The sequence below is a fragment of the Rhinolophus ferrumequinum genome, chromosome 21 (genome assembly GCF_004115265.2).
Source record: "Rhinolophus ferrumequinum isolate MPI-CBG mRhiFer1 chromosome 21, mRhiFer1_v1.p, whole genome shotgun sequence".
NCBI classification, from domain to species: Eukaryota; Metazoa; Chordata; class Mammalia; order Chiroptera; family Rhinolophidae; genus Rhinolophus; species Rhinolophus ferrumequinum.
The window spans coordinates 29,829,786-29,843,559 of record NC_046304.1 but is presented as its reverse complement, the minus strand read 5'-3'; the positions used below and the strand labels follow the sequence as shown (position 1 = coordinate 29,843,559).

Below are 13,774 nucleotides of genomic sequence, written 5' to 3'. Positions count from 1 at the left end.
ACTGTAGTTCAGACCTACAAATTAACTTGTACAATCGTAAATCTAACAGAAGATGTCTCTAAAATAGACTGCTTTGTGTTCAAGCCTAAAAATTATTTCAGCTCCTTTCAAAAGAGCATTTTCCTGGGCAATAAAGCAGAAATTGAGGTGTTGGGAGTTTTGTTTTCTTCTTTTGGTCTTCAAAAAGTTAGGCAAACGTATTATTTGACCATTTAAAAATATTGATTGTTGGCTACGCAAGCAGGAGTTAGAGAAACGGAAGCAGCACGACACTAGCTAAGAGCTGTAGCACCAGATTGCCTGCGTTCAAAATGTGCTGCACCATTTATTAGCAGTGTGACAGGGGCAAGTTACCGAAACCTCTCTATTCCTCAGTTTCCTCTCTGTAAAATGGGGTTAATAGCACCTATCTTAAATGGTTGTTATGAGGATACATTGAGTTAATAAAATGCCTAGAAGAATGACAGGCACACAGAAGAGTCTGTGTAAAGATTTGATGAATACATAGTTTATTGTTAAGGCAATGATTCTCCACATCATTAAAGGCTGATAACAGTTTCACGTAACCACCCACTGGACAAAATGGTACTTTTATCCTTCAACTTTTGGAGCTTTCCATCTATTAGGATAAGAAACTGAAGGGTGGTGGGTTCCACAGTGGTTACGTTAGAACTGGCTAGTACTGGCTTGCAAGGATTTTGTGAGCTGATTGGAAAACATAGTCATTATTAAAAATTGAAATGTTTAAACTGAAAATTATATTCTATTGAAAGAAAAAGTAAGACATACTCAAAACACACCACTTACTGTTCATTTTCCTATGTTTTACTGTTATTTTTGTTCTTGAAGTTATTTATGCCTCTCGTATCTGGGAATACGATATAGTGTACATGGTGTACTTCCTCTGTAGTCAGTGACATAATGGCTTGAAGTCAGTCATGTAGGAGTATTTACACCATGGAAAATCAGCAAATGCTACAGATTAGGGCCCCCCCCTCTCATGCGCTGTTGTGAACCATTTACCATCATACCATTTAGTTGAGGGTCAGAGAGTCCCATTACGTTCTGTTGTTCTTTTGCTGAATATTATCATGAGTGAAATAGAGACTAGTTCCTTTCCTGTATAGAAGACAGGATTGTAAAAAATACGCCTCCACATTAATAGAGATTTCCCCTGCAGATAATTAAAATACTTTTCCAATATTAAGCATCCAAGTTACTTTATATTTCTAGAAGCGTAAGCGATGAAGAAGGAACTGTTCTTTTCATTACTACCAATAATAATGGCCTCCGTTGTCTATTACTGTATGGCAATATATTACCTAATGAGAGTCTCGTGATAACCCTAGAAGCTCGGCAAGATACCTGCTATTAGGACTACAATATGGACGAGAAAGTGGAGATTCCACGAGGTTATTACTTTCCCAGGACTATTCAACCTGTGATTGAGGAACATTATGTATAGATTCATATTTTCTGACTGCAAATCAAGTGACAATTCCACTGTGATGAATTTCTTATTCTTTAGTGAAGGCTTATTGAGTTAGATATCTCTGTCTCTCTCTCTCTCTCTCTCTCTCTCTCTCTCTCTCTCTCTCTCTCTCTCTCCTCTCTCTCTTTTCTCTCCCCTTTCCCTCTCCCTTTCTATCTCCCCCTCACTTTCTCTCCCCCCACGCCTCTGTCTCACTCTTTTTAACCCTACTCAAAGTATTATATGCTAAAAGTTAAATGTATTTGAGTTTTTATAACAATTACACTAAAATTTTTCAAATAAATTGGCCCTCTATTTGAGCTCTATCTGCGATTGATGGTGTTTTCTTCTCTATTTTATTCTTAATATTTTCATTCTCCAGATTCTTCCTTATCCCGGCACCTGCCATCATTCATGTGAACCTTTACTTTTCAATTCTTTTTGTCCAATGACCTTTTTCACCCCCACTTTACTATTCCTACCACGAACCTTGGCATCAACAGGTTGTCCAAGCTCCCAAGTCTCCTACTCAAAGCTCCCACTCGTCTATCTCACCACAGGTTTACTGACCTCAATAAGATCTCCTCTTAACTGTCCTCCACTGTTGTTCTTCTCATTGAGCTTGAAGTTTAGGGTCCATTATTCCAGTCATTCTTGCACAGTCCCTCAATTCACTTGACCCACACTCCTTCCACCACAGCATTTAACGAGATTCCAAGCCTCAAACACTCAGTTACGCACCTTCTACGTAATATACACAAGTCATGAGCACTGCTCCAGCTGTACAGCCATAATTCTCTCGATTCTACTAGATCTTTTAATGTATAATTTTAATTATTTTGAAGTTCAATATTTTATCTATCTCCGGATCTGGTTGTATTGGTGGTTTTGTCTTTTGACAATGGATTTTTTTTTTTCTTTTCTCTGTGTCTCATAATTTTGATTGAATGTCAGACATTGAATGTTCCAAACTGTAAACACTGAGACAAATATTATTTAATCCCAGGAATGGGTCTAGCTCTTCTCGGTTAAGCCGTTAGTGTGTGTGGGTTACTCAGTCTCATTTGTAGGTAAGCTGGGTTTGCGTTTTGTTTCTAGAGTTCACCACAGACTCCAGATTCCTCCAGAGTTTGTCTTCTGTGAGTTCTGGAGTGCTGGAGGGCTTTTCTCAGTGTTCCAGCTCCATCCTCAGTGGGCAGCAGGTTCCATGCTCCAGCGACACAGTGCATGTTTAATGTTTGCTCTCTTGCCTTCCTCTAGAAGGACACGGCTGTTGCTTTTTATGCAGTGCAAGGTTAGTGCTGGATGTGGGATGTGAAGGGTCGCGGACAGGCTTCTGGGCGTTCCTATTCCAGTCTCTGCTTTAGACAGGGCCTGTGCACCCGAGTCTTAGGACTGGCACTTCCTCAGCCTTCCTATCCCTCCTCAGTGACAAACAATTCTCCCTCCTAGTCCATGCTCAAATGGGTCTGTCAGAGTCTACTTTGTGTCAGTGCAGGATTTGAAAGGTTTTCTACCCTTGCCCCTCCAGTGACTTAGGCGTCCATTCATGGTGAAGACATCTGGTTTTCTACCAGCCACTCCCCACCCTAAAACAAAGGAGAGTTTCCTGGAGTCATGGCAGGGACTAGGGGTGTGATGATTTGTTGCCCCTCCCCCAGAAACAGATAACTTTTGCCTCATGCTACTTAGTTCTGTCCAGAGTGTGGATTCTCTTGCTTCTCTGCCAGCAGTAGCCGGCTGTTCCTTTCTAGCAGAGGAGAATCTGGGGCATCTGCAGGTTTTATGCCCGTCCCCTGCAGCAGCTGATCACCATCTGGTACTCACGCAGGGCCCAGAGTACAGTGGTGTGCCTGCTCCACCCTCGAACTTCTGCAGGCCCTGCGAGAGCCTGCACCACCCACGGGGCTCTCTCAGGTCTCCTGCCCATCCCACCTCTTCCCCCCCACCCCAGTCTTTCTTGTGGACCAAGAGCTGTTTTAGGGAGAGTAAGCTCTCCTTGTGTCTAGGGCTCCCAGGGACACTAAACTATCATGCTAACCCATAATCAGGCTTTACAAGTTTGTTAATTTATTAGGTGTTTTCTTCTTACCCACTTTTATGGCAACACCTGTTCTTCCTGTGCTCTTCCAAGAGAGAAAGAGTTTCTGTGCCCCATCTTGTCACCCTTTGGAATTCAGTTCACCTGAGTGTCAGCTCAGGTGAGGAACTCAGTCCCTGAGGCACTCCAAAATATATATATTTTTAAAACTTGTGCAGCTTTTCCTCACATATGGTGGAAGCAGCATTCTCTTGCAGTTTTCTTCATCTTAAACAGGAGCAGATCTCCTGCTTCCTTTTTAAGAAACTTTCAAACAATTTTAACATGGCCTGCAAAACCCTGCATACACATATTTGCCGGTCTGTCCAGCCAAATCTTACATCACTCTCCCCATCCCTCACTCACTATGCTCCAGTAACAATGATCTCTCGGGTTCTCAGTTGTGCCAAACTCTTCCCCAGCCCAGAGCCTTTGCACATGCTGTTCACACAACCTACAGCACTCTTCCCCATGTCCGTACCTGCATAACTCCAGCCCTTCCAAAGATCCTTCCTTGATACTACATTCCCCCCTCCACCCCGCGCCCCGAATCCAAATTGGTACATAAATTACTTCTTCTTTCTTTTTCACAGCTGAACAATAACCCATTATCCAGATATATTGTTTTAATTTAATCAGTCCCCTTTGGTGGTTATTTAGATTATTTTTGGTCTTCTGTTTTTACAATTAATACTGTACTGAAGCGTATCTACAGGATAAATACCTAGAAGAATTTCTGGATTAAATGGTACATGGAGCTAGTTCAGCATTGTGGTTGTCAGGGCGCTATCACCTGCCAGCTGTATAACCTTGGGCAAGTGTTTAACCCTTTCCTCACTCGTAAAATGGGGATAACAATAGTCCTCTCTTCAAATTGTTGTGAGGCTTGGTGAGCTGATACATGTATTAAGCTTAGAACAATGTCTAGCGCATAACCACTCGATAAATGTCAAGTTATTAGCATTTAAGATTGTAGATCGTTTTGACCCATAACTATGTTATCAATTTATGCTTCCATCGGGATGAGAAGGCCTCTCCATACCCTCAGCACAGCGTCTTGTTAAACTACTTTTTCATCTTTGCTAACATGACAAACATGGCCTATCATCATTGTTTAATTCGTATTTCTCTTCTTAAGAGTGAAGTTAAGCATATTTCATATGTTTCAGTGCACTGGTGTCCTGTATCCTGACTGTTCCACGTGTTCCACAGACTCCTATTTGTCATTGAGCTATTTCTTACTGATTGAAACTGTTCTTTATGTAACAGGGAATTTAGCCTTTGTGTTATGAGTTAGTCTTTCATAGTGTTCAATACTTGTCCTTCATAGTACTTACTCCTGTTTTTAATGATGTACTTATTTCTGATTGTTTTTTTAAAGCTGAAGATGAAGGTCCATGTTTATTTGTTCATCATTGTATATTAAGCACCAAGTAACATGCCAAACGCCTGATAAATGATCAGTAAATTTTTAATGAATGGGCCAAATATGACAAAAAGATTCTTGGGACATACATAGATTGGTAAATTGGAAGGGATCTATTTTGTATGGGAATATGATGAGTTTGGTTTGTGATGTGTGAGTTTTAGGTGACATCCAGTATTCACAATTGAATATACATGATACTTTTATTTGGCAAGATACTCATAAAGATTTTGGAGTCATCAGCATGAAGTGGTTGATTGGAGAAATATGATCTCTGGAGGAAAGAATGTTATGTGAGGCAAACACTTCCAATCAGAAACAATTTCAAGTGATTGTAGTTGTCATAACAATTTTAAAACAAATATGAAGAAAAAAGAAAAAAAATAGAAGTATTATATATTTGCAAGTATAAAGATATGGGGAATAAAGAAAAATTTAATGTCTTGGAACAAGAACGATTATTGAAGAGTACTTAAATAATGTTATAATTATGCCCAAATTATGTATTTTGAAGAAAAGAAAACCTTTACTAATGGAAAACTGAGTCTATCATAATCATATAAGCTTGTGGAAATCAAAAGTGCTCTTTTTTATATAAAGTCAGCTATTTGGCTTATCAATATATGGTGTTTTTCAGTTTGTAATTCGACATTGGTTGGTTTTGATTACTGAACTATCACAGAGAGATAGTTACTATAAATTTAGTCTCTGAGTCTACGTCTCACAGATTATATTAACTGCATGAAGAAGAAGAAACCATTTAGTCTTCTAAAAAGAAATGCTTATTTTTTCAGAAAAGAATGTATCCTAAAATAAACTATACATATTATTTAATTATTTAATACACAGGAATATCTTAATAACTGCAGTCATCAAATAACCATTTGACTTAAATGGATATGACGTGTTACCTTTAATACGTCTGTTGTGAAGTTATAGCCCTTGTTTAATAATTGTTAGAAAAGAGTCAGGGCAGGAATCCTAATCTGATGGCATAGGAATGTGGTATCTCAATATCAATCTCAATTTTCAAATGATCCCATGGATTCAAAGATACTATCTTTAAAGTATATGGTGGTTTTTTTTTCTTTTCATTAAAGTCTGTGAATTGAGAAATTAGAAATACGGATATAATTATGCTGGATCGACAAATAAATCATTTAAACAAAAGTCATAGTCACATTAGAATGACTTTCAACTTAACTTTTGTCTGTCTTTGCCTTATTGATCAGAAATCCTGGTATTTCTGGGCATTTTTTGCCACGAAAGCAAGGTTTTTATGTACAATCATCAGATTCTTCCCTGCTGGTCGGGGCTTGTCAGTGATGAATGAAGGACCCTGTAACAAAGACGCCAGCAGCAGCCGTCTGTCACAGTCTGTGTGACTGAGCATGTGCTGGCAGTGGATACCAGAGATGGATATAGTGTCACTTCAGAGGCTTTTAAGAAGCCAGTCAATTGCTTATGCTGAGTTCCCAGAAGTGCTTATTTTCTACTTAAAGCAGGAACATTTATGCGTTGAAAGAAAAGAAAATCCTAGGTGGCCTGTGCTAATCTACGAAGGAAATAGTTACGAATATTGCGCCAGGGTCTTATTTTATACAATTTGTGTTCATCCAAGACTGGAGATAAATATAAATTAAAGCTTGTTTTGTTTTCCTTAGTTATAAAAACAACATCCTTCGAGCTGTTTTGAAAGAATAGTCTCTACAAAGCATGTGGCTATAGAGTAAGGTTTTATTTCGTTCAAATAGTTACTGTTCCTACATTTTGCTCTGCCTCTTGCTGAGACTTGGGTAAATGGAAGCCAGTGGTTTGTTATTATAGCTCGGTAGCTTCCTAAAGAAGTAGGCTACCTGAACCATGGAATCTATTCATCTATCTTACACCCATCAAAAGAGCCATGATAAGCCAGTGTCAGAGGACTGATCTAAAAGGTCAATTACAATCCTTAGCAGTACTCAGGGATGGAGTGGAGGGACGGAAACGATGGTGTGCTAGGGGCGTCTAATTGAAATATAAGATAATGTCACTGTCACAATATAGGCCTGTTCTCTTGGTATGAAAAGGACGAAAACTTACTCATTTACAGAAATCTGGCCAAATAACCGCTTGCTTACTTCAATCCACATCTCTTTATAGCTAACTAGCTATTCTCAATCCCATTACAGAAATGGAAGCTAAGCTTAGCAAATTGGCTGTTTATGTTTAGTGAACAAAATTCTTAATTAACAAAATAAAATACCGCAACCCATTGTACATCACTGCTAAGCTTTTAAACTTCATAAGGAATTTTGTCTTGTCCAAAAGTTACTTTCAAACCCATGCTGATCTGGCACTTAGGCACCATTCCCCGTGGAGCTGAGTGAAAGAATGTAAAGGCAGCCAATTAAACTTTGAAGCAGAATAGACAAGCAGAGGCCATCTTGTCCATCCTTTTGCCTCCAGGCAAAAACCATCCCCTGTGCCAAAAATGTTTTCTTGAATCCTGCTGAGAAAAAAATGCTCATCACATGTAAATGACAAGTCATAATCCAGTGAATGCAACTAAAGTAGATTGTTAACTGTTCAGGACTGATTTATTGTGTTCTAAAGATGCTGAGTCTGAAATGCTCATATTGAATTGTTTGAGATGCTGCTCACCTGAATTGTTTTAATTCCTCCTTTCTAGAAAATTATTTTGTACAAGAAATGTACTCGAATAATTGTAGAGATGTAGGACGTGTATGTCCAGAAATAAAGTCCTCTTTATCATCTTATTAAAGGTATTTTTGGTTTCCTTTCACTCTAGGTCTACCTTACGGGTGGGAGGAAGCTTACACAGCAGATGGAATCAAGTACTTCATTAAGTAAGTACAAGCATCAACCACGGAAGCAATTTTTTCACATCTGGAGAGAATCTGGAAGTTGCAGAATACTCAGCAAAACCAGGAAACTCTCTTAGAGGTTACAAAAATTAGAAGCAAGAAATGAAGCCTCACCATTTTTATTTCATGTGATTTAAATGCTAATATCAGAGATCATTTGCGTGGGGGGAAAGCCTAGTAATAATTTCAAGGGAAACATCCAAAAATTGGAACAGGATAATCATTTGAATTTAAATATTAGCTGCCTGGATTCACTTCCAGTTAAAAGTATTAACATTTATGAAAAGTTAATCTAATGCAAAATCCACTTAAAACTTCTAATTAATACTAATAATAATTAACCTTTTAGTGCTTTACACTGTACATTCATCTGCAAATAATTTTTTGAGTGTTTGCTGTGTGCCAGGCAGTGTACCATGACTTGCAGCTATCATAGTGAAATATGCTAACTAGTTCCCTGAGATCATGGAATTTACGTAATACGTAGTAAGGAAAGACAGGAAATAAATAAGAGATAAATGAGACAGTATATGAACAAACCTTATCTCAGTGGATTCTCAGAGCACCCTTTCAGGTACATGTACCTTATTTTTCCTAGTCGATAGATAAAAAAATAAGACCCTAGACTAGTTGCCAAAAAATCCATAGTCACTAAATTACCAAGCCAGAATAGAATTAAAGTCTTCTGACTCCAAGATTCTTTCTGCTATACTCGACTGTTGTTGATAGAGACCTATCTTTGAAAGCCTGAAAAGGAATACATTTCCTAGCTGCTGGAGCAGTTAGTTTTACCCTGGACAAAGCAGTCTGGTATATTCCATTGTGTTCTGGGTAATTCCTTTCATATCAGAGTTAGTGTTAGAAGGGTTAAAAGGGGACTCTCTATCTGGAGTCCCTTTCCTCCCTTGTAGGACCTTATAGGACCTTATAGGACTCCCTTATAGGACCTTTTTAGCAAATGCATTTGGGGATAAAAGGGCAGATATGTCTTTGCTCTGCTTTCAAATGTGCAAGTGTTTTCCAAAGCAATATCCAGATTTTGAATTCTCAAGCTGTATGACTTTACTTAGGTTCGTACATCTCTCTTCACCTCAGTTTTCTCATTATAAAATAAGGGAAATATTACCTACTTTATAAAGTCATTAAATGTTAAATACCTAACATAGAACTCTGAACATAGTAGATGCCCAGTAAATACTCATAAATTTACAATATGGAGAAATTGTCATGGTAAGAAGAAGAAAACACAAAAAATCACGTGACCATTAAAAACATAGAGAATTAAAAAGCTTCATATTTGAAAAAGAAAAACCTAAGGAAAAACTAAGGGTAAACGGCCAAAGTATTGTCATGATGTACTTTTTTCTTATGGTCTCCAGCAAAGAGTAACTAATAAAGCAGCGTTGTAGTTTATAACGTGTAGGGAGAAAGGGACTTTTGGAGCAGAGAATCCAGGAATTCCATGCATAGTTTACGTTTAGCACTAGAATAGGTTACTGTGCACACCCAGAATCATAGCTCTTCTGGGAGGAAAGTGGCACTCCATGTGCTGTGTTAACTATGTTTAGTTCCTGGAAGATTGAATCTCTGTGCTGTAGGGGTGGCAGGAAAATGAAAAACCACATTCAAATTTGCATTGGGTTTCTTTCTCATATTAACTTTGTAATGAATAAGGGAAAGGATATCAAGGGGAGAGCATTTACTGAGTACTCGCCGGTGTTGAATACCAAGCAAGCATATGGCAGGTGTATTTTTCTATGCATTGCATCTTTCATTGTGGCAAGTGGGCATTGCTTGGCTCTCATAAGGATGGTATTATGATAGAGGTGAGCTGCTTCCTGCCGTCAGGTGTGCCTATCTCCTAGAAAGTCCCCGAAAAAAATGCCCTAGCAAAGAAAGACAAACTAGCATTCATCATTAACTGTGGTTCTGAATTCAAAGGACTTTGGCAAATGTCAGTAAATGAGTCTGGAGTCTGGGGGGAACTCCTTTACCTAAGCTTAGCCTTAGCCGTCTGTTACTATATCCTAACCCAAAGGTGAGTGTCAGTGTCGTATAAGGAAAGGATACTCAAGGCACAATCACTGACTACCATGGAAAAGGAGGGAGTAAGAGATAGCCCCCCAAAGGGTGAGTGTGTCCCATTGCCTGGTACCCAGCTGGCTTTAGCCACTGTCCCTTGCAAATTGGAACGGAAGCCATGGGGTGGGCTCCTACTATAAGGGAGAACAGGATCCAAGGAGAGGAGAGAGAAGAATGAATAAACAAGGCCTTTGACCACCCTGAGATCTAACTCACAGACCCTGTGGAAGGAATAGAAAGAGACACTACATTTCTGTAGTCCACTCCACTAGTAGAAAATATATCCCTTAGACCCATCCGTTCTTTCATTAGACCTTAAACTCGACTCATAGGAAAGCAGAAAAGAGATAATAAGATAGATTTGTTTCTCAAAGGACAATGGTGGGTATCATTGTCTCACCATTACAGTTGGAGACATTATATGAAAAAAGCTAAACTTTTCAAAGCCACGCACTCATAGTAGTAAAATTACAGAGCTATAGACCCGGGGTGGTCTGGCTCCAAAGCCAGCCCCGACACACACGCGTGCGCACATGTGCACACACACACACACACACACACACACACACATCCTTCACCATCTTCACCTCCTTATTTTAATATAGTATTTACATGTGATGAAAATATTTTAAACAGCTCTTAATTTAAATAGAGCTCTATATTTTACCCATTTTAAAATAACAGAATAGAAACTTAGTTCTAAGAATAGGTAGTTATCTCCCGGAAATTAGAAAGGTCAAAGAATAAAGATAAGAAAATCTAACAGTATACCAGTCCTTCCTTTTCAGTCCTTCCTGAAAATCTAACAGTATACCAGGACCCTATTCCCCCAGACCGGGTCATAATATAATAATATAATATAATATAATATAATAAATATAATATAATAAAATATAATATATATAATATATAATACTGGGTCTTATATAATTTAATATAAGACCAGGTCTTATATTAATTTTTGCTCCAAAAGACGCCTTAGAGCTGATTGTCCAGCTAGGTCTTATTTTCGGGGAAACACAGTATCAGGAAGGCCATATGTATCGGGGAAAGAAGTACATGGGCCTTGGATTTGGAGAAACTTGGTTCAAATGCTGGTGTCTCCAGAAAATAGCTGAATGACCTTGGACACGTGTTCTTAATCTCTCTGAGCTTTAATTTCCACATTTATAGAATGGAAAGAATATTAGCGCTTCAAAGGGTTCCTGTCAAGAATGAATGGGCTTATGTATGAAAAGAGCCTATCACAGCACCGGACCCAAAATAGACACTTTCAGCAAAGGTGAGCACTCCTCACTGCCCCCTCACTCTAACATTTTGAGGTGGGTTGCTTCATGGCTCTCAGCTGCATTCAGATAGGTGGTGTTGCCAGATAAGCAAACATCCACTATACGTCTTTCTTGGAACATTGTTTCATTTTTCAGCTTTTTGTTTTGTTTTTTTTAATCTTTATCCTCCACTACCCAATGAACATTAGATTCTGGATAGCCTGTGTTAGCTTTTGAGGCAGGAGTGGTTCATTTACCAGGTAAATGTACTTTGGAGGCAAGAAATAATAAGTAATGAACTCAGGTCATTGCCTCTCTCACCTTTACTTAAAAAGAACAATGACTGAAATCACCCTTCCAGAACACCGGAGGACATGATGGGCTCTATACATGTAATCTTTTCCTTGAGATTGACATCTGTCACTGTCTTCCCAGAAATTGAATTGTTACATCTGATGGAAGCCAAGCCTCAGGCAAAGCAATAACTGTCAGTGCTGCCCCAAGAATGCCCGGACGAATATAGTCCTCATCGAGTATTCCTATCCATCCACATGTCCATTGCACAGCTATTAATATTTTGTAGTCACCTACTTAAGTTCTGACGCAGGAGAAGAAAGCATTTCACCTGGTGTAAACAATTTATTAAAAGTATTGACATTGCTAGAGTGTTTCGTAGAATTAAAAACATGTCCGTCAATGTGTGTGTGTGTGTGTGTGTGTGTGTGTGTATACATATGCATTCAAGGGAAAACTTATTTTCTCCTTAGAGAATTGCAGCATTCTTAAGTTGAATGATAAAATGTCAGTTATCTTTATGGTGCTATAATGAAATTGTCTGATTAATCATTTTTCTACCCAACTTCTTACCTTCCCTTTTCAAGTTGTATACTATTCCAGATTTATAGTAGTCTTCAGTATGATTCCACTTTAAAAGTTCATGTACTTTATATGTATGTTACATAATTTAACAAAATGATCATGTGAGTTACGTTTGATAGGGAAAGTGAATTTAAATATTACAAATTAGACATAGCTGCTACATTGCTTTCATTGTGCTCTTTTATTTTTTATTGAAAGATTGAGATTAACTATGGTCAATGATCGTAATTGTATTAATTCTCTATTGCTGCATAATAAATTTTCCCCAAATTTTGCAGCTTAAAACGATAAATATTTATTTTCTTACCTAGTTTCAGAGGGTTGAGAATGCAGGTGTGGTTTTGCTAAACCATTCTGGTTCTCTCTCTGAGTTTCTCATGAAGTTGCAGTCAGGTTAGCCAGGGCTGGGAATTGAAGAGCGGCTTAGTGGGGTTGGAATATTTGTTCCAAGCTCACACACCTGGCTGTCAGCAAGAGGCTTCATCTCCTCACTACAACGTGGACTTTTCTCCGTAGGGCCATAAGGCTGTTCACAGCATATATTATTTCTACGTATCATCTATACATCTGTATAAACAATACAAAATTCTCAATATCAGATACTGGCTTCAAATGTTAAATTATACTTTGGTGATTTTTCAAGCAGGTATAATCATTTGCTTTTAAAAGTTACTTAAACTTGACTTAGAATTCCAGAAGCTAGCAGCCCAGTGGGCAAAGTTTCGCCATATTAAGGATTCATTGCCACACAATGTGAATAGTACAAGACTGCTGAGGAAGCAGCTTCACCGGGCATTCATATGTGTGGCTATATGTTCACATCACATCCTAAAATTGGAGATATTGCTCCTCGTGTTATAAAATCTGTTCTCTATTGCATAGGAAGGATTATCCTTACAACATTACAGATGCATAGCAATAAAATCTAGGGAGTCTGTGATTTCTGAATAAAACAAGGTTTCTGTCTAAAGCAGAGAAGGCAGATTTCAACTCACTGACTCAAGTGCAGTTTCGATAAGAATTCTGCAGCCATATTCAACCTCACTGATGCATTCCTTGGTTGATTAGAGATGTCTGTTGTGGGTGCAGGGGGAGGGAGCAGGGAATAGTCATGTGGGACGCATGCCACATCCTTGCAGTCTTGGGTCTTCTAGAGCATACTCGTATGCTCACACAGGAGCTCTGCCAGGATGAACAGTGATAAAGCTAACAATAGGGTGGAATAATGAAATAAACAATGGCGACACCCCACCCCCAAGTACTTACGAGATAGTTGGTATTTAAGAGCTTTGTTTTTATGACCCTAAAGGATAACTGATTTCTAGTAGACATAGTTTTTCTCATTTCTCTCGTCAGGGTTCATTAATGACTCTTAAATGATTGTCTGAATGTGGGGTAGGACGTCCCAGTAAGTTGTTCCCAGGTAGGGAAGAGTGTGGATCATAGCCTATATGTGAATAAACTTGTCACTGTCAGCCTCGTATATTAACTAAAGACTTAAATATCAGTATGTTATCTCATTTAAAAAATAAACATAGAAAACACAAAAGAGAAAAATCGGACGTTATGTTTTCTTACCCCCTACCTTTGTTTAGCAAATTGAACATCTCTTCGATAATTCTAATGTACTTAAAAATTCAGAGGGTGGAGAAGAAGGGACAGTTTCTGGATCGGAAATTAAAAGCTACTGTTTTTGACTTT

General features: G+C 38.5%; 1 protein-coding gene across 4 annotated transcripts in view; it reads left to right on the top strand.

The window, feature by feature from the left end:
- Positions 1-13,774, top strand: part of STXBP4 (syntaxin binding protein 4) — a 147,007-nt gene that overhangs the window by 114,296 nt on the left and 18,937 nt on the right. For all 4 annotated transcript variants that reach the window (XM_033089637.1, XM_033089640.1, XM_033089639.1 and 1 more), the window contains one exon: positions 7,769-7,826. In XM_033089637.1, the coding sequence (XP_032945528.1) occupies positions 7,769-7,826 (58 nt within the window). The remainder of the gene's footprint in view (positions 1-7,768; positions 7,827-13,774) is intronic.